The sequence below is a fragment of the Amblyomma maculatum genome, chromosome 8, assembly GCF_055883805.1.
Source record: "Amblyomma maculatum isolate TAMU_Amacu chromosome 8, ASM5588380v1, whole genome shotgun sequence".
NCBI lineage: Eukaryota > Metazoa > Arthropoda > Arachnida > Ixodida > Ixodidae > Amblyomma > Amblyomma maculatum.
In genome coordinates, this window is record NC_139351.1 from 112,977,852 (window position 1) to 113,004,402 (window position 26,551).

General features: G+C 43.6%; 1 protein-coding gene and 1 non-coding gene across 4 annotated transcripts; both read left to right on the forward strand.

The window, feature by feature from the left end:
* The first annotated feature begins 5,622 nt into the window (after nucleotides 1-5,622).
* Nucleotides 5,623-25,575, forward strand: LOC146182223 (uncharacterized). 3 transcript variants are annotated; one of them, XM_084577278.1, is made up of 4 exons: nucleotides 5,626-5,847; nucleotides 17,544-17,729; nucleotides 22,711-22,989; nucleotides 24,532-25,575. In XM_084577278.1, the coding sequence occupies exons 2-4, from the start codon at nucleotides 17,549-17,551 to the stop codon at nucleotides 24,552-24,554; spliced, it is 483 nt and encodes a 160-aa protein (XP_084433404.1). In that variant the 5' UTR covers nucleotides 5,626-5,847; nucleotides 17,544-17,548; the 3' UTR covers nucleotides 24,555-25,575. The 3 variants fall into 3 exon arrangements, with proteins under 3 accessions (XP_084433403.1, XP_084433402.1, XP_084433404.1); XM_084577277.1 differs by lacking the exon at nucleotides 24,532-25,575 and having other exon boundaries at nucleotides 5,623-5,832; nucleotides 22,711-24,500; XM_084577276.1 differs by lacking the exon at nucleotides 24,532-25,575 and having other exon boundaries at nucleotides 5,624-5,847; nucleotides 22,711-24,500.
* Nucleotides 15,853-15,925, forward strand: TRNAR-CCU (transfer RNA arginine (anticodon CCU)). Its single transcript has one exon. It is a non-coding gene; the product is annotated as a tRNA-Arg (tRNA).
* Nucleotides 25,576-26,551: the final 976 nt, after the last annotated feature.

The window sequence follows — 26,551 nt, forward strand, 5'->3', positions numbered from 1 at the left end:
ATACTTTTCTAAACATGAGCTGTAAACATTGCATGTATATCCATGCTAGTAAACCACCCCTGAATTTTTTTTACCGTGATTTTTTTGTTTTCCGGATAGATAGGTGAGCAGCTGAAGAATCACTTGGGGATAGTAGTAATTTTGTTTTTGCAGTTACTGTCTTGCTTCGCTACTCATTTTGCCTGGCTGCTTCATTTGGCTGTTTTTCTTCTGTGAGACAAGAAAAAACGCCTCTGCTGAACAACAAATTTCATTTTATAATTGATTAGCAGGCGCTGAAGCATTGGGAATATTTCTTAATTACCGCCATTTTTTTTTCAGTTCTTCAGTGGCGTTATTTAAATAACTGGCAGTTATCACTTTTGTATCAAAAGCTCTGAACTTCGCGACCGTATTGGGTGGAAGACTTTAGCAACCCGTAGAAAAATCTGCTGACTGAAGTTCTTGTACAGCATTTACAATGATTGTGCCGGTATTCGAGACAACATGAAAACGATTGAGTTATCAATGCCGCATTAATATATTTAAGTTTTCGTTTTTCCCTAAAACAATTCTGGACTGGAATAAGCCTTCGAATGATGTAGTCTGTGCACCTGGCTTCCTAAGTGCTGTTGAAATTTTCCTTGAAACGGTTTTTGACACATGCATATCAAGGCACAATCAGAAAAATGGTCCGGAATACGCCGTACAAAGGGGCCACCCACGCTCATTCTTTCAATTAACATAGCAGTTGTGCCATAAATAATGTGCCAAAGCTGACGTGACAGTAATTATTTTCCAAAGCAGCTCGCAAAACAGCAGCGTTGCGCCTTTCAATAATTTCGCACACCGAACAACTATATATAGTACGATTTGTACTCGGTTTTGTAACGAGGTACAAAACAATGACTTTGTCGCCGGCTCATCATACACCGTGAGGCAGAATTTGCACCCAAAAACAACGCAAAGCGCCCACATCCCGTGCGCACTCCAGGGTTCAAGCACGCATTTCATGCGCCGACCTGACGTGTAAGCGAGAAGGTGCGCCATCTAGCGGAAGCATCACCAGGCGGCTTCAATGCTCCCCATAGGCGCCGCTTGGCGGTAATCACACTTTTCATTCTAGCCACTGTACTAAAAGCACACAACAAAAATATGTCTCCGAAGCGTCGGCGCCGGTCTACCGACGTACTTCTTACTGCGCGCCGTTCATTTGTTGGACACTTGAGACGTACGTCGTTTGGAACGCTGTCCAACCAGACCTCGGATTTCACCGACGCCGTTTCACGATTCGCCGAAGGGCCTCTCTCTCTCTCTATTTCTTTTCCCCTCTCCGATGTTTCGTTGTGCGTGCCATGGTTGCCAGTAAAGCTGCAATGACGTCACGTGAATAAGCTGTATCATTATCATCATCAAAACGTTCTATTTCCTTCGAAATGAGACTCCTTTTTGGAACCCCCGGCACGCAGGCCTAAGGGACCCTTACTCAGGAGCCTCGCAAACTAAGGTCTCGTGAAGACACATTGTTACTTCACGGCCTCAGCCGCCAGGCGGATGGCTAGTTGCTGTTGAGCGCGCTTCTCGCTCCGCAGCAAGGTCTCCCAGGCTTCCCTATCTATATTTTGCTCGGCGCCCGGGCTGCCAGTACATTCCCAAATTACGTGGTCTAGAGTGCCCCTCTACCCATATTTATGCAATACATGGCCTTTCTCCTCTTTTTAAATTGTCACGTATACCCAGAAGGGGCTTATATATGATTTCCCCCTTGTAATATTTTCTCCGCGCAATTACCTCCTCGTTTCCGGTGGAACGGTCGGGCGGCGGATGGACCCTCCTGCTCAGCTTATAATGTTCCGTGATCTCGTTGTATGAAATCAAGCTATCTTTCATGTCTATGCGAGAGGGCTGCTCTACGGCCGCACGGTGATAGAGAGCTCGGGCGAGCTCGTGTGCAGCCTCATTTCCTGCAATAGACTCGTGCGCTGGGATCCATATTATTTCTACGTTCTGTCGGCCTCGCCTCGAGGACGTGTTTGGCCTCTTCCGAAATTCTTCCTTTCCCAAAGTTCCTCACTGCATTTTTGCTGTCACATAAAATTGTCCTGGCCTTGGTACCGACGCAAGCGATCGCTATCGCCAGCTCTTCCGCCGAGCTGGCATCTCTCATGCGGCTCGAAGCCGCTACCATTATCCTGCGCCCCGTCGACAACCGGCGTCAGGTAGGAGATCCGACTTATTCACACGCCTGTGACATTTTCAGGAGATTCCTTTCTTTTAGCCCTGTCCCCTTTACTGAAACCCTCCTGAATATATGCCTACTACTTGGTCTGCATATGTGGCTAATTTCTTTATGGTGTTGGTGTTGTTGCCCTTTTTGTTGATAAACAAGCCTAGGATCCTCATTTCCTCGACCCTGGGCGGTTCCCTGGACTTCCACCATCACTTTAATTTCTACTTTTATCTTGTTCCTGCCATCGCTATTATATACAAAAAGCTGACTTTTGCGGTGAACACGCCAGGCCTCTTTCGGCCGCAAATTGAGTGGAGTTTGCAAAGGGCAACAGACGTAGTGGTAAGCTCTATAGACCAACACCGATCTGTGCCATAAGAACGATGCGGTGGCGCTTCTATCGCCAGCGTGAGCCGCCTGAGGGTGAAAAGTAGGCTTAGCGTCCATAGGAATACATGGAAGCGAAATATTCCAAAACAGTTTTCTTTTATTTCTACGGGCCGCCCTAACTCGCACCTCCACATGTTTCACGGTATTTTAAAAATACTTCGCCTCGGTAATGAGATTTCATATTTTGACGATCTGTTCTAGGATGTTCATATAGTTGCGTGTTTGTTTGTGTTGTGTGTTGTGTTTGGTTTTTTGGATGCGCTAAAAGCAAGGTTATTTTTGTGTGTGAAAAAAGGGGGGAAACGCGCGTGTTCAAACTAGAGTTTGTTTAGAAAGTCTCCTTCTACGAAACGGGTTGTGTTGGCTTTTATGGCGCATAAGCTGCTAATGCAATGATGTGGAAAGCTTGAGGTTTTAATTTGTTTACTGTTGAATAATGGTGTGGAAAGCTTGAGGTTTTAATTTGTTTACTGATGAACACTTGATTTATTCTACAGTTTGCATAAGACATTTGCTTCTTTTAGAAAACTGAAACACAAGACAAATCTACAAGTCCATTTTCGCCTAAAATCAATTTTGGGTGAAAAGGAATGTGTTGTTTGTAAAATGGGGTAAAATATTTTTTTCTTAGTGTTTTGAGACCTGTGCATGATAATAAGACGTAGTAATAGTTAGTTGTTCTCCACATTTTTCGCATTGCGGTTTGTCTCTTTTTGTAAGCAGAAAATTGTGTGTCAGGTGTGTGTGTCCAATGCGAAGGCGGCATAGTATTACTTCTATGAAACGTTCCTGATGCCGGCACGACATCCATTCTCCTAAAATGGGCTTTAGTTTGTTATCCCCTTTACTATTCCAGGAAGACTGCCATTTTTCTTTTAGTTTGTGATGTGCAAGTTTCATACAGTCTTTGTAGGGTATGTTTATACTCTTCATTGGCTTGTCACGGGCTTCAGCAGCACATGTGTCTGCTCTCTCGTTGCCTTTAATGCCCACGTGAAATGGCGTGGGATTCAGCAGTGAAAATAGATGCGCAGTGGGGAAGTCTTATTTTCTCGGAATTTCCTCGCACGACTGCACTTCCCGTGTACACAGCTGTTTTCGATCCGTCGATCGGTATAGAACTCTGTGAAGCTTCTGTATTCTTTCTGAAGTTTAAGAAATTCCTGAATAATGTGCTCCTGTGAGGTTTTAGTCTTTGGAAACTGTGTGAGAGTGAGATCACAGATTGCGGGAATATTGTACCATGGCGGTAGAGGGCTGTTGTTTTGAGCGATATCCGGTAATGCGTCCAGAATATGGAGTTTGCAACATATCTCTTCAAACCGCATTATCAATGGCCTCGTTGACTGAGGCCTATTTGTGAAAATGACTCTGGAGGGGCAAGTTATTGTGACTATTGAATATCACAGATTTTTTTTGTGTGTGACTTTATTCTGAGGACAAATGCATGCGCATGTATGTAAAGCTCGTCTATTTTTCAGTGAAGGCTCGTTAGTTTCCACATAGAGGCTATGCACAGGAGACGTTCTGATGCACCACAAGCAAGGCGGAGGCCTAAGTTATGCTGGGTCTAATTTCTTTAAATATGATTGCCTAGCTGATCCATAAACTATGCTTTCATAGTCCAAGCAGGAACGCACAACAGAGCGATAAATATGCAAAAGGCATGCCCTATCAGATCCCCAATGTTTGCGTGAAAGGACTTTTAGGATGTTTAGGGATTTGGAGGCTTTCTTCTTTAGTGCTTGTGGGAGGAAAAGTGAGTTTTTTGTCAAAAGTAATGACCAAGAATTTGTGGTTATTGTTTACGGGCAATTTGATTTCATTTAGGTGTAAGGTAGGATTGGGCTGTATGCCTCGTTTGAGCGAGAACATAACTGCCACTGTCTTCAACGGAGAAAACATTTTCACTGGCCCATTTTGTAGCTTATTTATTGTTAATTGGATCTGTCTCTCGTCTCGGCAATGAGGTTTCTTATTTTGATGATCTGTTCTAGGATGTTTATAGTTGCTTCGTACCGAATAACGACATCACAGGTGCCCCGTGAAATGAGAAAATGGCTCGATTCCATGTATTCCTATGGACGCGCTAACCCTATATTCCCCCCTCCCCCCCCCCCCCCCCCCCCCCCATCGGCTACGGCACTGCGAGCGCCCCCTTTGTTTGTAAACACGGTGTTGGTCTACTATAGCGGCGTTGACGATGTTTCGAGGCAGAAGGACGCACGGCAAGATCGGTACCGCATGTGAACATATTACGCCAGGCGGCAGCCGCAGCGCATTTCTTCTTCTTTTTTTTTTTTCTTTTTTTAGTGTTCGGTTACTGTTGTAAGATACTTAACGGGGCAGCTTGGTGCATAGCAGTATGCCGTCGTGCCCTATCTTGCCTGTGTGTTGTCTCTGTTGTTGCGCTTAAATTTTTGATAGGTTACTGTTGTAATTGACGGGCTCTTGGACGGGCTCTCGACCTTCCTGGAACGTCGATCTGCACATGAAAGTTTAGCTTGGTTTCATCGCGTCGTCACCTTACGCTTTCCGATGCATTTCAGATGCCTCCGCCTGCTTTTTACCCATTTTCATACAGAGCCTAGTGCATGACGCTGCTCTAAAAACTGGTATTTATCTCTCTCTCGCGCGCGCGGGCTCAGTGCATACTACGGATAATAAGCCTACCTTAACCACTTTGCGGAGGCAACCGAGACCGGTGTCTCGTTTTGAAGCTCCCCTCTAGCTTTTCCGCCGAAAGAGCCGCCCCGCCAGTCGGCGTAGTCGAAAGTTTAGGGAAATATCCTTTATTAATTCTATGGCAGGCGGTAGGCCCTCAGCGCCAACAACGCCTGAGGAAAACGAAACTAACCACCAAGTTTTGATTTCTCGTGCTTCTATATGTCTGCAAGCTGGTTGCTAGTTTTCAGTTTAGTGATTGATGCAAAGCTAAGACGCCATGTGATTACAAAAATACGCAAATTGAGGAAAAATTTGGATGTTCAGTGAGTTCTCTGATCAGCCACAGAAATGAAAGCTGCATTGCGGTAAACATTAGCAATGGCTAAAGTCATCGATATCAACATGCAAGTTGCAACTTCGAAAGTTCGAAAGCATGGGAGCATAGATATGGTCCCTAGAAAAACTTTCCAGTGCTCTAGCATGGAGAAAAGATGTTCGAAAGCTTAACGCTCCGTCTACAGTGAACTTTATTACTTCCTTCTGGGGACGTGAACGTCGTGTTACAAGTAAGCGTGTTTATGGTGAGCCAATTTTCCAATGTACTCTCGAAATTTGTTTCTCCTTGTGTTCTCCTTGTTTCTCCTTGTGTTGTGTTTTCTCTCGAAATTTGTTTCTCCTTGTGTTCTCCTTGTTTCTCCTTGTGTTGTGTTTTTCCATCGCACGCGCGCTGCTGGACAGACGCTCTAAACACTCAGCTTGGTGGGTTCCAAATACTGCTCGCGCTTTCTACCGGCCCAAGAGGGCCTTTTCCACTAGGGTGCCTGGATGCCTTTCGCTTCCGCTTTCAGAATGAGGACACCCTTTGTACCACCACAGGCCGCCGTTTTCCCCTTCCGGCGGCATGTTGGGTCACACTCGACAGTTGCGTGCAGCGAGCAATAGTTGCGGCGGGGGTTCTCCGTAGTTGTGCGGCTACTGAAATAATGCGAATGAGCTGGAAGACAGCATTTTTTAGTGCATAGCACTGCTAGCCGCAATCACGGATTTTGCCGATGTCTGTCCGAAGCCGCTCACTATCTCTCCCTCTTCATGAGCGTGAAGTGAAGAAAGAGAAATTCGCGACGCGCGCGTTGCGCGGCACGGCACTGAGGAGGTGGAGTGGCCGCGCAGCTACAGCAGAAGCCGCGCTACTCCGGACTGAGCAGCTGTGTGTCGCTCGCGCGTCCTCAACTTCGGCGTCTCTCCCCTCGCATCAATCACTCCTCAGCCTTCACGGACCGCAGGCGTACACGCGCGGTGCTCCCTGTTTTATTTGCTCTTGGCAGTAATGTTTTGGCAGTTTCAAGAGTGATATTTACATGAAGCAGCGGTTGCAGTTGGTTTGGTAAATTCCGTGCAAACATGCTGCATTTGTTGTTCGAGCACCAGGACTTTTCACAACACCGCGATCGTGTTTCTCCAATGTGCCAGCGGCGTGGTAGATGATCTAGCTTACAGTTAAAAAAAAAAAAAAGCAATTTAAACCCACTCTTCCACCGTTCATTCAGTTCCCTTCCCTGCATCTCATTACAGTATGATATCTGAGGTATATTCAATGCAGCAAATGCATCTTTTTTTTTTTTTACGAACTGTCCTTCTCGTGTGGTAGACTGAGGACAAATATGAATCGAGGGGATCATATTTTCCCAAGTTCTTCTAGTGTGAATGGAGATGCTTGGTTAAGAATTGGTGGTACGATGGCTTGCTGGATTATTGTTGCTATGTTGCCTTTACTAGGGTAAATTTAAGTAAAGCTTTATTTTTATTTTTCTAAATAGCCTGGTGTACATGAACCCGACAGAATATGGGAGGAGCTGATTATCAGAAAAAAAAAAAGCTAATTTTAGAAGGAAGCACGTGGTGGTGGTGGTAGTGGTTATTTTATTTATATACAAAAGAAAGGAAAAGATGTTTGCCAGCCCCGGTATCTGCTAACTGATATCTGAAGCACCTGAACTGGGGCGGCAGAAATAAAGGGATAGCGAGGAAGGGTTAGAGGAAATCAAAGAGGTGAGCAATTGGGAGAAAGGAAAGGGTAGGTAAAAATAAAAAAGAAATATATACACTATAGAACAATATACAGTAGTTTGCTTGAGGCCCACCTGCAAATGTCTTAGGTCACTGAGCACTCGGCACATCGGGCGAACCTCCGCACTAGCTCTGCATCCATGTAAGTGTTTACGATGCCCAGAGGTGCACACTTTACAAAGCAATGACGACTGACAGGGGGCGATCGACCGTTATCGTCCAGAATAGCACACGCGGAGAGTTCGGTGACAGTGCGCACTATCCGGCGAGGTGAAATAGCCGGGTCATCAAGCCTGCCTGTGGAAACTCGCGACTAGTTTTGTCTTATAGAGAGAAAGTACAAAAACATAGACGAAGAGAAGACAAAACTAGAAGAGACAAAACTAGAGGGACCAGGCTTAAATTTTGTCAAGTTTATGTAAACGTATCTAATGATGAAGAAAACCACTGAAGGTGACCAGGTTAGCAAGAAACCTGACAAAATAAGCCCCTGATTGCTACATTTTTTTAATACTGTTGCCCCAGCCGTGCTCAATTACTGCAACTATCAGAAGGAAGCAGGAGAACTTGCCTTCTATCTAGCTTGTGAGGAGCCGTTCATTCTCGCTCTATAATTGTCGGACAGCACAATTTAGTAGCTAAAGCAAGCATGTAGGATGGATGAAAAACCAAGTAATAATCATTAAACGCTCAGAAAGAAAATGTCCAGGAAGGTGACAGACAAGCTTTCATTGCCGCTGAAGTCATCTAGATGAGAAAGAGAAATAGTAAGCCCAAGGTTTCAGCACAGACACATGCGCAACGAATTTTGCTCATGCCAATGACCTGTGACGCCAACAAAAGGAAGCCCTTTTTCTTACCTTCCGCCATCTCTTTTATACTGAAATGGGTAAATGTATTACTTTTACCTACTGGCATCGTTAGAATAAACTCAGTGAGGTAGGGTGAAGAAATCGAAGGGAGCAGGTGGGGGGGGTGGTAGTCTGGGTGCCTTTGTGAACGGCACAAAATGCAGCGACGAGAGCTTCAGATGTGCACTTTATAGCGAAAGCCCCTATTTAATGCAGCCGTTTTACCGGGAAATGCCTTCTTTGTCTGGTTACTGAAGAAAGCCTCGGTAAATTTAGGTGTTGCCTAGCAGGTTAGATTCTCACCTCCCCTTAGAGCCATCATTTCAGCTAAAAGCACAAGTTCGCCGAGCACCTGTTAAAATTACTAAACTATGACGAACAAAGAGATGGAAAACGACAAATTTGTGGGAACATCTTAACCAACAATTTCCCACCTCGCCTTTGGCATAGCTTGACAGCTGTGAGAGCATGACACGTCTTCGGGCCCATTTACCAGGACATGTGACTCGGGTCTCATGAACAAAACAGGACTTCTGATAGCATTGTGCAGAAAGTGTAGCTCAGATCGAAGAGCTTCGTTTGTGTAGGTGTGCTGGAGGGCAAAAAAATGTGCAACATTGGCTGAAATTACATTCTACCTGGCCACAGATGACCATCGCACACATTTCATAAATAAAAGGCACAAAATATATTACTACTATTCGCATATTTCAGCATGCATGCTATACACAAGACCTCCAGAACGTCCCTGTCACTATCTCAAAATAGTCTGAAACCTTTAGAGAGAGCTCCTGTCGCTATCTCAAAATTTTATCAAGACAGCTCTCTTACATACTGACTATACTTTTGTTGCACTACAAACAGACTTTCACGCTAAGTCTCAAGGAATCGGAATTTTAACTATAACAGGTGAGCAAACAGCGACGGGTATGCTACTCATATCAGAATGTAAAGACTGCTCTCAAGGCAAAGAGCTTCTGGGCAGATGAGCAACAAAATGTGACAGAATTTTGCGCAACTATCTTTGTTTCATAGCTACAACATTCTCTGATACCATCCTGCCTTGGTAGAACTTCAAATTTTTGAAAATTCGCTCGATAGCGGTAGTTTTATCATCGAAACCAGCCGCCACCCTATTGTGCGCAAGGCTTCTGAACGAGTGTGTGGGACCCAACATGCTGCCGGAGAGAGCAGTGTCTCCACCCTGAAATCGGAAACGAAAGGCATCGAGGCACCCTATTTTCCATTACGGAGCAGCGGACTGTCATCCCTAGCGCCGACTGCCGAAATCACGTTTGGTGGCTATGCACCGGCAGCTCGCCGCAGTGTTCTTTTGTGAGCTGCAGGTGACGTGCTGCGGGGCTAGCCTTCTTTTTAAGCGCATCTAAGCCTCCGGCGCTGAGAAGCTTGTGAGCCATGTTTACGGTAGATAAGATGAAAAGAATGCTGGATCCAGGAGGTGAGTGGACGAGCGATTTAAGCAGCGTGCCACCTGTCACCGAAAGCGGACTCCCATTTTAGAAGTGTTGTTTTGTGTTAAACCCCTGTAGGCTTCGGCAGAACATGAATTTGGGCCGTAAGAAAAGCACAGTGCATATTAGCACTTTCTCCGCTTAAAGTGGTAATAAGTAACAAGCTTTGCTTAATGACAACTGATAGAGTGCTTCTAAAACAATATACCCCCTCCTATGGCATGGTAAGATTACCTAAAAACATTGAATATATTAAAGATTGGTATTTCTCAAATCCATTCAAAAATAGTTGATCACACTGACTAGCAGCATGCAAATAAAGTTCAGCCAGTAATGATGGGTTGGTCAAAACAGCATAAAATAAGCGGTTAGGTTACTGAAAAAAAAAAATGATTGGGGGACACAGTCTCTTTCTTAAGAGTGTGACGCGCAGGGGCCCGTAATCCTTTAGAGCACTTCTGTATTGACAAAACAAACAAAGACGCGCAGTTTCTGCGAAAGCTGCATCGGAACATAGAACGCTGAAGCCTCAAAGGAGCATTGAACCGGACGCAGGTTTTTTAATGCGGCCAGTTTTGAACCGATGCCAAGTCAACTGCAACTGTGGCAGCATTTCAACGGAACGCTATCACATAAAAAAGTGGCTATCATCAAGTGCTCTAACACCTGAACGTTCACTAATATAACAACTGAACGTTAGCTGCTCGAGTTCGAGCACTCTATGATGATGCACCGTTGTGGCATTGCTGGAACAGCAGGCTCGTGTGGTTCTCAAGCACAGTTGGCCGGGTCTGCTACTTGAACTACGCCACCAAAAAATATGGCGTCGGATCCCTATCGCTCATTGCGCAGAAGGGTGTTGTGAAAAAGTCCGTTTTCCAGCCGTAAATGCAAATAATTTGACTTGGTCAAAGCTACCCCACTGACTAACGACGAGCTAGTTAACTTGTGGGATGCAGTTTGAAAGACTGCCATTCGACGTGGTTCTTCGCATGCCTCTGCGTGCGAACAACTGCAAGAAATGTTAAGGTTTCGATTTCACTGGCGCACAGTCGTCGAAAATACTAATTGGCTTCTGTGTTCTGCTATAACAGTTTTGGTGACACCTTCATGTATGAACTTTTCATAACATTGCAGTTTTAGGATGAAATGTTAGTGGGATTTCACGTCATGCTTACAGTAATGCGATTGGTATGTTAGAGCAGTGATTGCGATCACAAGGTTTTTAATGAGACTGCTGGGAAGAAACTCAGTCATGATGGTATACTGTCCTATCGGCATCTGTAGCAAGGGGTTTCCAAGGAGTGTTCCACTTTTTTCTTGTTCTCCCAGTAAATGCATGCCACAGCGCGTACCTTTCCTTCTACCTGCTTTGATGGTACTGGAGCAGTGCATAACTGCCTTGTGGCCTCGGCGTCCCCGACCTGAACATCATTGCTATGGCCTTGCATTTCGGTGGGCCTAGGTATTAGAACTTTTAAGCGATGCTGGCACCATCACATGGCTTTTTTCGGAAGCGGCCCACAGGTGATCAGTGTAGTAGTGCAGGCAACAGCCCTTTGCAGGATGGACATGCTGCCATGACAAGCAAAAAGCAGTCGTATGTGTAGTGTTCCACAGTGCACAAATTGCACAACTTCAGGTGAAGTAAGCCTGCAGAACTTGCCCAAGCATAAAAAACTGAAGTCGCTTTGTACCTTGAAGCTGCGAATCGGGAAGAAAGTGACTGACTACTATGTTGGATGCAGTGAGCGCCTTAAGAAAGATTTTATTCTGGAGTTATCAGATTTTTTTTTTATAGGAATGCATTTTCCCTGTAGTATACAACACAAGACAATCAGGAAAGCGTTCATAGGGCGCCAAGTGATATAATTGGATGAACGGCAGTGAAGTCAGTAATCAGAATACTAATACTGTGGAGCTATGTGTTATGCCCAAGTGAGCCACAATGACTCAAATAAGCTTTGGCTCAAATCATGTCTATATAGTACTGTATATATTTCAATACATTTCAATACAGGTACATGCCTGCAAAAAGAAAAAGCATGCTAACTAGTTGTTTGGCTTGGACGAGTTGTTTCATTCCAACAGGTCGTACTTGCGGAATTAGGGCACGGATGAACACGTCGTGCTTCTTGTTTGTCCGTGTCTTAAGAACGCCTTTAAATGTTGCATGTGCATTTGCTGCTTGTACGACAGTGGCAAAAGTCAAATGGCTGAATTTTGCTTGTTCGTTTACACCTGCCACATTTTAAGCGTACATACTGCACACTGACGGCATATGCAACGTGAGTCAGAGTGACGAAAATGTTGCATGCATGTAAAGGAATACTTCGCCACAGTTGCTTGCCTTTATGGCATTTCTCTTGCGGCAGATCTCCACGTCCACGGTGTGTGGTGGTACTTTCAGTGTGCTTGTTTGTATGCACAGCGACTCGATGCAAAGGTCGGTGCCCGTCATAGTTTTTATGCCATGCATATCACATGGCCAGCATTAAATGCTGGCTCACCCTCCACGACACACCTCCGTGTTTCATTTGCCTGAGATCACTTTAAGATGCACAACCGGGCCGGAAGCTGCACGTTCCTTCATGGGTGCACGTTTCTGTAAATTCTCCATCACCCCTGCGCTCGCCATGACACTGATACAACCGCGCCACCTATAAGCGCTGAAAAGTAAGAATCGCTAAGCACGGACATGCTTCTCACCTGCAATCTGACATCGTACCTCAGCACTTGGCTCTGCTTCTATGCCCAGAGCACATGCTTTGACTGTGTGACATGGTCACCTGTCTATACTTGAGACTAGCCACCTCAAGTATCTCCATTAGCCAGATGTGGACATCTGTTTTTTCTGTTTCATTGTAGAAATTGGTTAGGCTCCTCACATCCAGTCTTCCACCTAGGCTGTGCCATCATGAACTTTCCGATGTTTGACCTAACCGGAAGTATATTTCTGCATTATGCTTGGAAGTTAGCAGGGCCTCATTTATGTGTTAGTGGATGCAGATTTTGCACTCACAACAGACAGGACGAGAAAGGAGTTACACACAGGTGCAAACTTCAATTGCATTTTTATTGCAAATGCGACATATATATACACTCCCACAATCAGGTAAACAAAAAACAATGGCAAAAACATGTTGATATCTGCAATGCCACACATGCTGAACAGTAACTGTGACTCTATCATCCCTTTCCTCTATCCAAACAGTTCAATTCTTGATCAGTTAAGGCTACTCATGGAGCAGGTCAACTTATCCTCAGGAGAGTATAGAATTCGGCTTCTGTTAAGTACGGAATGGTGCCCTTTGCATGACCGGCAGTGCTCTGCAAATGTCCTTTACGCTCTGCTCAACCTTGTGGCAGTATTTTGCTAGATATTCATTTAGGTATAGGCTGGTTTGATCGATGTAGCATTTGCCACATGACAAGGGTACCGAATAGGCCATGCCTGCTTTACAATCAACAAACTTGTTTTGATGCCTTATTCTGCACATGATGCTATCAGGTCTAATCGTACAACTCATCCTGCACAGTCTTATTTTCATGGGGACCGAGAAAGCGACTCTTAACTTCAGAGCGATATCATTTGTATTTATGGTGATGGGATATTTTATGGACATGCGAAATGAGAATCATTTTTTGCTTCTTTTTCGTTTCAGCTTTCCTTGCTGCTTCTGTGGCTTGTTCTTTAGCGCTCATCCTTGCCTGAATCTCCATTTTGCAGTACATGCTTTCAGTGACTACTACAACAACCTCTTTGGGGAACACCTGCTTCTTGCAAACATGACATGACTTCTCAAGTGCTTCCGAGAGACATGATTGTGCTATGCTCCTTTTCAGAAGCTTTGCATCTGCGGATGAAAATTGAGATAAATGTTTGCTGGCTCTAAGTTCTTGTAACAAACAGGTGTAACTTAGCCTAAAAGATGGTCCTGATGTCAATAAACTTGGTGCTGTTGTTTTCGAGCACCTCATGAGGGATTTGCAATGGCTCCAAACACCTTTTAAAACATGTCAAAATACTTCCGGTTAGCGCATCACCGTCTGTTTAAGTTCTGTCCACAAGTGCTAAAAATCACTGACAAGACAAAGAACTCATCCAGTGGTTTACAGCAAATGGCATCGTGAAGTCTTCAAGTCAGAGTGCAAATTTTGTGACAAGGCAGCAACCTTGGCCCACGTGGTATTGAGATGTCCAACTTAGTATGACAGCTCATGCACTCTATAATCCTGGGAGGCTGTTCTCTGCAGCCCAAACCTTAACATTAGTGGGGCATCATTGGTCAAGCCCTTTCTGCTGCTGTGTCCCAAAGGATTCCTGCTGACGGCTAGGGGTGACGGGAGGACTTCTCTCCTGGTGTTCATTGACTGGTGTCTTAGCAAAGTTGCTTCACTCTCTCTCTTTCAACACCAATGCCATGAATGTTGCCAGAAACCCCCCTATAACACTCGGCTGAAGACAAGTCACTTAAAGGAACAGAACACTGGCCAAAATATTTTGTGATATTATAGTGGAAATGAAAAGACCTTGCCTCATATAGTGCAAATGTAGCACTACAATATCAAAGAAAAGAGGTTTTACAATTTTAATTTGCCATTGAAAATCGTTTAAACGCAACTGAGACGCCATATTGAGGAGAATCCCTATTACTATCGCTGTAGTGTCCCACGTGACCACATGTCTGCAAAATATCACTGATTTTTCTCGAGTGCGCACTGTTTTTCCTCTAGGAGTGCTTGTCATATATTATTATATTTTGCATTCTCTACAGAGCATCCTTAAATAAAATAAATAAAAACCACCCTTCTTATTGAGCATCCATACCCTCTATCCCTTTCGCATCGCGAGTTGAATGCTTTCAGCCTTTGTCACTAGATGGCATCACAGTGTTTTTAGCTCCATGGACGAAGAGGTGATAGCATCCACTAAAGCTTTCTTCCACAAGGCGTGCCGTAACAGCCTCGAGTGTGGAAACATAGTACAGTGAGGTTTAAAACTTGTAACTCATGAAACGCAACATGCTGCACATGTCTTGCACACACACCACTTGAAGGAAAGAAGCCGACAGTCGGCGAGGCCAAGGAAAGCATTGGGGATTGTACTTTGTCTTTTTTTTTTAATTTTTACTTGATAATCACATAAATTAGTAATGTAATGTGTTTAGGGGAAAGATAAACACAAAGTAGAAAGAAAAACAACGTGCCGATGGTGGGAACCGAACCCACGACCTCCGAATAACGCGTCCGGTGCTCTTCCAACTGAGCTACATCGGCTGCTGTCCCCCCTGCTACTTTCTTGGCTATTAATGTTGTCAGTATACGAACCTTGAGAGTGTTTACCAGCGCCACCTTCAACTATAGCGGTGGACATGGAACGTCCTGTATTACCGACAGCGTCACGTAGAACGTGATCAAGAGTGAGGGCGAAAGCTGTGCTAGAACCCTCTTACGCTACCTATGGCTTCAAGACTGCCAGAACCGAGACCCCCGTAAGCTAAGCAGATAAATGAAGGGGAAATGAGGGTGCTCGTTATAATGCATGAAGGAAAGAAGCCGACAGTCGGCGAGGCCAAGGAAAGCATTGGGGATTGTACTTTCTTTTTTTTTAATTTTTACTTGATAATCACATAAATTAGTAATGTAATGTGTTTAGGGGAAAGATAAACACAAAGTAGAAAGAAAAACAACGTGCTGATGGTGGGAACCGAACCCACGACCTCCGAGCACCGGACGCGTTATTCGGAGATCATGGGTTCGGTTCCCACCATCTGCACGTTGTTTTTCTTTCTACTTTGTGTTTATCTTTCCCCTAAACACATTACATTACTAATTTATGTGATTATCAAGTAAAAATTAAAAAGAAAACACAAAATACAATCCCCAATGCTTTCCTTGGCCTCGCCGACTGTCGGCTTCTTTCCTTCATGCATTATAACGAGCCCCCTCATTTCCCCTTCATTTATCTGCTTAGCTTATGGGGGTCTCGGTTCTGGCAGTCTTGAAGCCATAGGTAGTGTAAGAGGGTTCTAGCACAGCTTTCGCCCTCACTCTTGATCACGTTCTATGTGACGCTGTCGGTAACACAGGACGTTCCACGTCCACCGCTATAGTTGAGGGTGGCGCTGGTGAACACTCTCAAGGTTCGTATACTGCCAACATTAATACCCAAGAAAGTAGCAGGGGGACAGCGGCCAATGTAGCTCAGTTGGAAGAGCACCGAACGCCTTATTCGGAGGTTGTGGGTTCGTTTCCCACCATCGGCATGTTGTTTTTCTTTCTACTTTGTGTTTATCTTTCCCCTAAACACATTACATTACTAATTTATGTGATTATCAAGTAAAAAAAAAAGAGACAAAGTACAATCCCCAATGCTTTCCTTGGCTTCGCCGACTGTCGGCTTCTTTCCTTCATGCATTATAACGAGCACCCTCATTTCCCCTTCATTTACACACACCATTTGTCATTGAATAAACACTACCACCAACTGCAAAGAACTCTGTACTCTCACATGCCAGCACAATCGCAGGAACACGAACCAGAAAACCTCAAAGTACCACATACACATGTGATAATCGTGCACTTGAGGAGACCATGCACACTTGTTGAACGCAACGTGCCGCATATCTCTTGGACATGCACTACTTGTCACTGAACACACATGCCGTCACAAATGCGGAAGCACGTGCACAAGGCACTTCAGCAGAAAAAGCTCAAAGTGCACACGCATATGTTTCAGCACAAGCGCATATGCACATGTCACACGCACACGCAAATGTCACAGGCGGGAATCTATGCCCGTTTCACTTAAAAAATTGAGCAGGGCCTTCATGCGCCAATTATCCATTTGTTTTGCTCTGGCACCTAGAGTTTTTTCCTCAGAGAGAGGACGGCTGTCCAACTGTTTGAGAGTATTTTCCAAAGCCCTTCTAGCGTCACTATATTTAGGGCACTCACAAATAATATGCAAATTTGTCTTTGGATTGCTGCAGCTCACGCAATTCAGGTTTACTTCAACTCCAATCTTGTGTAAGTTGGCTTTGGTGTACGCGACTCCAAGCCATAACCGATGGAGCAGAGTTCCTTGACGTCGCATAATTTTAGATGGTACGGGAAGTCGCGAGTCTGCATCTAGCCGAGAGATGCGGTCCTGCTGATCGCTTGCATCGTCTTAATGTAGATGCATAGCAGACTGCACTGAATGAGCCAGTAAGGCTGCAGGGTCACTCCTTGAGAAAGCAAGGTGTATGGAAGGCTGGTCTTCATGAGCCAGCTTAGCTTCCGCATCAGCACTTTCATTGCCTGCAATACCACGATGGCTGGGGATCCATTGAAACCTTACGACATGGCCATGCTGGAAGACTTCAGCAAGCAGAACAATTTGCCCGACTAGCTGCTCATATTTACTTGGTTTTATGTACGTTTTTATAGTCTGTAGTGCAGGTTTCGCGTCGCAGAATATTGTCCAGTGATTTGCATTCTGCTGACCAATCTATCGGATGGCCTCTCTTATTCCTGCCTATTCAGTTGCCGTGGATGATGCTTTACGCATAAGTTTAAAGCGGTGTTTGTACGCGCTTCCAGGCACTGCAAATGCCACTGCTGAAGAGGTGGTCGTCACTGAGCCGTCGACAAAAACATGCACTGAGTCACTATATATAGATTAAATATACGACAGTGCCAACTGTTTGAGCACAGCTCTTGCGATGTGCGACTTTTTTTGGTATATCTGATATGATCACGCACGTTCTACTTGTAGAGGCCATATGTCACTTATGAATTTTGCCGCTCTTTCGCACTGATTGTTCTCTGTTCTTTTCTGAACTCTCATTGCTTGTTCTCTTTTAACATTCCCTCGTAAAAGTGTGAAGTTTTCTTGTGCAGGAAGAATGGATGTGGCCACACAGTGTTGCGCATTAAGGTGTGGCAAGTCCACAGCATGTGTCCTCATGGGGGCAGCACTGTCGAAGCCGTCACAATGCACCTTAAAGATGGTTTCCCGAAGGACGCAGACTGGGAGGTCCAAGAGCACAGAGATCCAGGCAGTGTGGCATCCGAACGACGAAAGAGGTACACACAATTCCATGCTTTCTCTTTTCTTTGCAGACGTGGGAGGGTAAAATGATGCAGTTGAAACCTGGATATGTAGCAAAGTAGAGAAAGGCACCTATTTCTCATTACGTGCAGGTTTTTTTTACATCTAGTCTTCATGAGGGAACCCTAGAGTACTGTCTAAAAAGAAAGCCAAAGAAAGAAAAACAGGTGAAATAGGCACCTTCCTCACATAATTTTGTATAAACCCATTTCAGAAACATGGGTTCCCTTCTCAGGGATGAAAACTGGCAGTGGTCTTGTATATGCAGCATTATATAGTTGGAGGCAGAGGACAAAGGTTTGAAAAGGTGAGGAGGGAATTAGGATTTCCTTTGATGTTGATGTCTTCTTGTGTCACTGAGGCTGCTGCTGCAACAGGATCATTTGTCTTCTTGGCTAAAATGTACCACTGCGTGAATCATGTGCATTACTTTAGTAAGATGGATTCTTGAGACTTGAAGTTATGCAATGAAAAAACACCCTCCTGGGTTGAGGTGTATACAGAAAACACAGAAAGCTGCATACATCAGTCATGCAGTAGCCTCGAACCTGTATACCCCTATGGTCAGTTCTTTAAGACTTGGAGAAAACAAAAAAATGGCCGTCGACACTTACCCTTTAAAAGGGGAACCCGCTGGCTCTAAAACATCCTTAAAACACTAAGCTACCCCACCAGGGTGGCGCAGTGGTTACGGCGCTCGACTACTGTTCCCAAGAACGCGGGAACGAATCCCGGCCTCAGCGGCCGCTTTTCGATGGAGGCGAAAAGCAAGGTGCTCGTGTGCTGTGCGATGTCACTGCACATTAAAGAACCCCTGGTGGTCGAAATTTCCAGAGTCCTCCACTACGGCATCTCTCATAGCCTGAGTCGCTTTGGGAAATTAAACCCCACAAACCAAACCAATCAAAATAAAGAGTTTGCATCATAGGACTGCCCCTTTTTTTTTCATATATTTTCAGATTCCATGTGCATCATTATATGAGATCATCAATGTACATGTGTGCCCAATATTTTGTGTTCGTTCAGTTGTGTGCGAATTAGCTTTGTGTGTGTGTGTGTGCGTGTGTGTGTGTTTGTCTTCACTGAGAGCAATAGCCTCAGATCAGAAAGTTGCACGCATTGCAATATATTTCGCCACAGGATGGCTCTTTATTTGATTCATTTTTCGTACCTTGATTCTTGTGCTGTATATTAAATATTTGCAAATGTTTTCTTAACTCACTCAATGCGGCTCCACCACTTTGGCAGTCAACTTTCTTTTTGTTTTCTTTGCTTTGTCCTGGGACTGAGGCTTTCTTAACACTACAGCTTTGGCAAACTAGTGTCAGAATTGTGTAATGGTAGTTTTGCCAGTGTCGGCTGGTTTATGGTCATTTCTTGGGTTATTGAAGAGTTAGCTGCAATCCCTCCTGGCTGGCCACATGTGACAGATGTCTCTACTTTATGCACATAGCATTACTTACACTTTCAAAATAATATTTATTGCTGCATGAATTCTGCTTGCACTTCGTCATATTTGATTACTATTTGAAGTCCTCCTTATAGCAGGTAGCATTTTACTGTATGAGATGAGATCTGTTGTTTTGTTGGGTTTAGTGGCACATAAGCAACTTAGGCTATCATGCACCAACTTCAAGGTTAAGAGTGTTGCATTTACATAATTTAAACTTACACTCTGTTTAGCACATTTGCTTCTATTAAATACCTGAAAACACAGGACAAATCAACTAGGGCATTTTCACCTAAAAGCAACGCTAGATGAAGAGGAATGTGTTGTTTGTAAAACCGCGTAAAATGTTTTTTTCTTAGTTGTTCAAGTTGTCTGCATGAGAGTAAAACGTGGGTGACTGTTAGCTCGTGTCCGCATGAATCACACAGGGGCTTATCCTGTTTTGTTAAAATGAAGCTATGTGTTAAATGTGTGTGTCCTATGCGAAGACGGCATAGAGCCACTTCTTTGGAACGTTCAAGGTGAGTGCTCGACTTTCACTCTTCTATCACAGGCTTTATGAGGTGTAGTTTATTATTTCTTTCAGTGTTCCAAGTGGACTGCCATTTTTGCATCAGTTTACTTTGTACCAATTTCATGCAGTCTTGAGATGGTATCTGCACTTCATTTACTTTCTTGTCTCAAGCTTTGGCAGCGCTCATATCTGCTTTTTCATTACCTTGGATTCCTATATGACTGGGGACCCAGCAAATTTTTATGCTTTGTCCTTCATCTGTAAGTGTTGCTATGCTGTTTATGATGTTTCCCAGTATTGGTATAACTGCATTTCTTGGGTGAAGGGCTGGGACTATACTGAAGGAACCTGTGTAAATAATACTTCTTTTGAGGTTTTCTATTATTATTTTCTCTATGGCAACAGATACAGCATAACATTCAGAAGTAAAGATGGACGTGCACTGTGGAAGTCATATTATTTCCTCCCATTCGCCTTGAACAACTGCGCTTCCGACATAATGATCTGTTTTCGAGCCACCCGTGTAAAAGTCCGTGAAGCTACTGTATTTTTCTTTCAGCAGAAGGAATTCTTGTATGATGTGCTCTTGTGGGGTTATTGCTTTTTAGAACTGTGTGAGAGAGAGGTCACAGACTGCAGGGACCAGGTACCAAGGAGGCAGAGGGTTAGGTCATTTGGCAATACAAGGTAAACAATCCGGTAGCTCAACCTCTTGACACATTTGCTCAAATCTTAGGAGCAGTGGTCTCACAGCATTGGGTCTGTTGGTGAATAGTGTTCTAGAAGGGCATTTAGTTACTACGGAATAGCAGATATGCTTTGGCAGAGATCGGATTTTAAATATATAGGCACTTGTAAGTGAAGTTCTTTTGATTTTAAGAGGAGGTTCGTTTGTTTCCACAAGCAGACTGGATATAGGAGAAGTTCGGTATGCTCCACAAGAGAGTCGAAGTCCTGAGTTATGTACCGGGTCTAGTTTTTTTAAGTATGATGGTCTAGTTGACCCATACACTATGCAGCCATAGTCTAAGGAGGAGCGTACGACAGATCTGTAAATGTGTCTAAGACATGTCCTGTCAGCGCCGCAGTGTTTACGGGAAAGAACTTTTAGTATGTTTAGAGATTTGGAAGCCTTTTTCTTCAGGACATTACTATGAGGAAGAAAGGTGAGTTTTTTTGTCAAAAGTTACGCCTAGAAATTTGTGTTCGTTTTTCACCGGTAATTTCGTTTTGTTCAGGTGTAGTGTAGGATCTGTCTGTAGGCCTTGTTTGAGAGAGAATAGAACAGCCACTGTTTTTTGAGGAGAAAACTGAAATCCGTTTGTGTCTGCCCATGCTGCTAGTTTATTTATGGTCAACTGCACCTTTCTCTCACATGTAGATATGTTGAGGATGTGTATGCAATCTGTAGATCGTCAACATAAGCTGAATACATTATGGATTTCCGGATAACTGTTCTTATGGAATTCATTTTTACAATAAAGAGAGTTGTGCTTAAGACGCATCCCTGTGGTACGCCATTCTCCTGTACAAAGTTCTTTGAAAAGATTGAGCCCAAGCGCGCACGGAATGAGCGATTCGACAAGAAGTCCTTTAGACCGTTTAACATCCTACCACGTATGCCTAAATCTGCTAGGTCATGCAGGATGCCAAACCTCCATGTAGTATCACGCCTTTTCCATATCAAGGAAGACGGCAAGGCAGTGCTGTTTATGAATAAATGCTTCACAAAGTGTTTTCAAGGTGGACTAGATGGTCCGTGGTAGAACATGCTGTTTTGAACCCACATTGGTGAATGTCTAGAAGTTCTCGGGAATGAAGGACAAAGGCTAATCTGGTATTAAGAACACTTTCAAGAGACTTTCCAAAGTAAGTTGTGAGAGCTATGGGTCTATAACTGCTGGGGGCCGTTGGTGGCTTTCCTGGTTTCAGGAAAGGCACAATAATAGCTTTTTTCCAGGCCTCAGGAATACTCCCGGATACCCATACTTTGTTGAAAAATTTTAGAAGTGCTTCTAAAGCAGGTGTGGAAAGATGTGCAAGCATCTGATAGTGAATAATAGCTGTCTTGTAATATTTCGATGCCAGAGGGATGATGCTGTCAAATGCACACCTGTCAGATACCATAGCAACGCAACCATTGCATGCATGTAAGCTTTCTCTGCACATATGCAACCCACAGTTGTGATTATTAGCGGCTAGTTTTAGCACTGGGTGAATGGTGTGTAAGCAAAATACGTTTTCGATTGTCTTTTTATTTTCAACATTGTGTGTGGAGAAACTTGTTCATTCTTGTTGCACTTGTTTCGGTAATGAGTGATGTATCCTTTTGAATATAATAATCGGCAGTGAACATATGTGTTAATGTTGCTTTAAGGGGCATCTAATGAGCTTTGGCGTGTTGGTACTTGCACCTTAGCAGATGTATCTTGCATTCCGATACGAGTTCAACACTAAAGACTGTGTGTGTGGTCTACCAGCTCTACAGAGTTAAATGTTAAAGCCCAATTTTCTTGTTGTTTTTTTTAGATATCTTGATTCACTGACCAAGTTGATGGTAATGGAAGTCTTAGTTCACAGGAAAGAGCTATAACTGGCACTTTACTCTGTTGCTAAGCTTTGCTGACTTCCACTTGTTAGTGAATAGACCTGCATAGGTGAACAACATGGTGTCTGTCATGAAGATACTAATGTAAGCGCATTGGCCACAAGCAGTGGCTTTGGCTGCGTGACAAGGCTACCCTGTTTTGCTTGCCTGTGAGGGAATTTTTTCAGACCTGATGTTTTCTTTTTCAACCGCATGCATGATTCACAGTAGGTATGCATTGCAGACCTGAATCCTTTTTTAATGCCAATCTACTGAATTTGGCTTTATAAATGTTGCACTGCTGCTGATGGCAGGGCTTACCTCAATCATTTTTTACCCCTAGCTCCAAGTGGGCTGTGCATTGTTCCTGCAGTTTAATGTACATACTCTGCCTTTATTGCACAGGTTCAGTCATCACACAGAGTGGGCCAGATTCACCCTATCGAAGTCTTCCTGGGGACCTCTGCAAGGAACCGGCTTCTGCTGGCATGGGTGACCTTGGTGATAAACGCGCGAGAAAGAAGCAGTATGAGTGCAGCCTCTGCAAAAAGAGATACCGGTGGAAAAGCAGCCTGACTGTTCATATTCGAGTTCATACTGGTGAACGCCCATATGTTTGTGACCACTGCAAAACCAGTTTTGTGCAACGGCCTCATCTGGTGCAGCACATCCGCACCCACACAGGTGAAAAGCCTTACAAATGCCAACTGTGCCCAATGGCTTTCGCGCAATGTTCAACCTTTGTGAGACATGAGCAATTGCACACAGGGGGAACGCCATATTGGTGTGACGTGTGCCAAACGACATTCGCGCGCAGCCAAAATTTGAAATCCCACATGAAACTAAAACACAGAGTTAAAACATAAAAGAAATGGCAGTGTTTGACGAAACCCATTGCCAACATGTTTTGGCTGCCAGTTCTGGTAATTACTGCTAGCCATCAACATGGTAGCAATGCATGCTATAAATAAAAAAAAAAGTGCTTCTGGCAGCAGTTCAGAGGTTCATTATATTTATAAGCTTCTTTAGATAAAGACAAATTTTTCTGAAAACATCATGTAGTATGTGCTGTTAGACTTAGCTAGCACCCAGCTGCAATTTATGTGTTTCCCTAATTAGAATGACTAACCCACTGAGCTTCTAAACAAGGATGAAGGAATATAAAAGACAACATTTGAGAATACTTCCAGTAAATTTAAAATATTTTAAACATTGACAAATTTGATAGGAATTTCTCTTGATGTTCTGAGTCTGCCTTCATCAAGAGCTGTGGGAAAGCAACTGGAAATGCCACCTTCGCTTTTTTTGTGCAGTACCAATGGATTAGACCTTGTTACAATGTCAATTAATTCAGGACTTTTTAAGCAGTTTCTCTGTAATTTTTTGACGCCATAAAAAGAAATTCTGCACCATACTGTACCAAATGGCAAATGCTGTTACAAAAACGAGTTTTTGCAAGCATTAGTGCCGCACCTGCATCAAAAAGTGACTGAAGAACTTTGAGCAGTTTAAAACCAAAACTGAAGCAGGCACCTAAATATTGGGCGTGCACTCTTTCGATTATTGTGCCATAGTAAGTAGGGATATGGAATGTTTGTAACTTCATATAGATCATGAATTGGATCTGCTGCTCGATTCAAGTTGTGCTATGCATTGCATTTATATACCAAACAAGTACCAAAAACATAATGGAGGTTCCTTCTGTCCAGAAGTCATGGTCAGAAATTGCTGCATTTCTCAACAGTACTTGCTTGATATATATATCTGCTATGAATGGGCAGCTTGGCTCTTCTTGACACCACAATGCGCGGCATGCACAGAAACTGGTTGTAGATACTAGGCATTGATTATGTCTTTGCACCGAGCACAACATTCGTCTCTTAGAATAGACCTTTAGGTCGGGTGGGATAAGGAAATGTGGAACTCTTAAACAACAGCCTCAAAGTCAGACTGTTGATTACATATAAATATAGAACAATAGGTATGCTAAAAATAGGTGAACTTGAAAGAAGTAGTTTGTGCTTCCGTCCTGCTGTGTATCTTCCGTGTCGTCACCGTGTTTCTCTTTTTCAGCTCTCCTATTTATTCAAAAATCATTTACCATCTAGCCCATCAGAAAGTTGTATTACATCCTGTAGAAAGCAGGCCTTGCTCCCTCTTTTACACTGTAGTTTTTTTGTTTTTTTTTTTCACATATTCAGTCATATTCACTTGCATCATTTGCAGTGATGGAACCTCATCAGCCCTAGCAGTAAGCGTCATTCTGCACATAAGGATGTGGAGCATCGTTTGAAGACTTTCCCAGAGGTTTCTGAATGTGAAGATATTGAGCATACTGTGAAAAGCATCTTACTGTACTAAAGTGAGAAAATTTGGTTATGGTGTTATGATCTTTTGTTTTACTGTGGTCACAGCAAGAATTTGAACTTGCTGGCTGCAGGAGATAAAATTTTGGTGCAATAATTTCTGGGGGGAATTTATAAGCAAAATTTTAGCACAAATTATCATTTTCTAATACAGCTGAAACATATGCTACAAAACACCATTTTTGTGGCACAAAATCTTACATTGCTGCTATAAGTTGCAACTCCCTATGCTACAAGAATTCTGTACTCAGTTCTACCAATGTGCTCCTTTGAAGTCTTTTCTGTGGGTGTGTCTATGCGTGTTGGAATAGTTACAAAGGGCAGAGTAGTGCTACCTCAAAGCGATATTTACTTGTTTTGCTTTGGAGGCTTTGTGCATTGTTGTTTTAAAAAGGGCTAAGAAAAATTGTCACTGCTGAGCCACCTGGAATGGTATATTCCTCAGAAGCTGTCACTGTACTGGAGACAAGGGATCTATTATTTGCTGGAGCATTCTGTGTATGGTAGTTGTCTTTTTTTTGTGTGAAAATCAGCATTTTTTTTTTTACTATTTGTTTCTTGCCTAGCTTCTTTCTTACTGCAAAATGTAACTATTAAGACTGTAACTCATTCTTATGAGGTGATCACTACAATAGCAGGCTGCCAGATTTGTGGCCACAGAGGAAATACTGTAAAACCATTTGTTCACAAGTTGGGCACTTACAGGCATGCTCACAGGACCATTCACTTCAATGCAGTCAGTAATTCTGCCAGATACTCTGACCTTCCATGGAATGTCAGTGGTTGCTGTGCGACACTCTCATTTGACGAATATATTATTGCAATTTCCTTCAGTATGTTTCGCCTATGTTGTATGTTGTGTTTATTTCTTCAATTTCCATTATGGAATAAAATTGAAAACCAGTGCTGAGCCTTGGCTACTTCTGCCTGTATGGAGCTAAAATTTAGCTATGCCTGACTCCCCATGGTTCTTCCATTCATGCACATAAAAATAAAAACAAGTTTGTTGACTTTGTTGAAACTTGGCAGTCTATTTAGAAATATACCTTAATTACTCCATACAGACAATATACTGTTCTAAGAAGAAGCTAACAACTGTAAGCACAGATCGTATTTGGCTGGATAGGTACAGGGACGTGTTCTGGCTTCGTTTCTGTTGCCCCACTATGGAAAAAGTTGCTGCAGAGTGTTGTCAGACATTATCCTTGGATAATTTTTTTCTCTAATGGTTCTGCGGCACAATATAGACATTGTGCTGTAAATTGCTTTTTGTATACTACTTGTTATCAATTTGTTTGCAAAGATCCTCCGCTTAAGTAGAGATATATTGCCAATGGAATAGCTGTGATTATTCTGCTGTTTATATACTTGTTTTCATTCCTGCATATCCTTAGTGCGAAACAATGCATAATCAGATATGACATTCACCCTGCATCGTCCAGTGGGGAACCTTGGGGCTTGCCATCTCTCAGCACGTGCATTTAGTAAAGACGTCCTTCATTCTCTTATCAGTAACCGATCCGAATGCCATCGCTCACTGAAGGTTGGTTGGTTGGTTTGTGGGGTTTAACGCTCCAAAGCGAGTCGGGCTATGAGAGACCCCATAGTGGAGGGCTCCGAAATTTCGACCACCTGGGGTTCTTTAATGTGCACTGACATCACATAGCACACGGGTGCCTTGCTTTTCGCCTCCATCGAAAAGCGGCCGCTGAGGCCGGCATTCGATCCGGCATCCTTGGGAACAGTAGTCAAGCGCTCACTGAAGGTGGTTTTAGACACTTCCAGAACGAATTTTTAAACATCTTGCTTAAGTAGCATACTGATTTGATGCCAGCAAATATGCCTAAGTATAAGGAGGGTAAATGTCGATATCTTGTGAG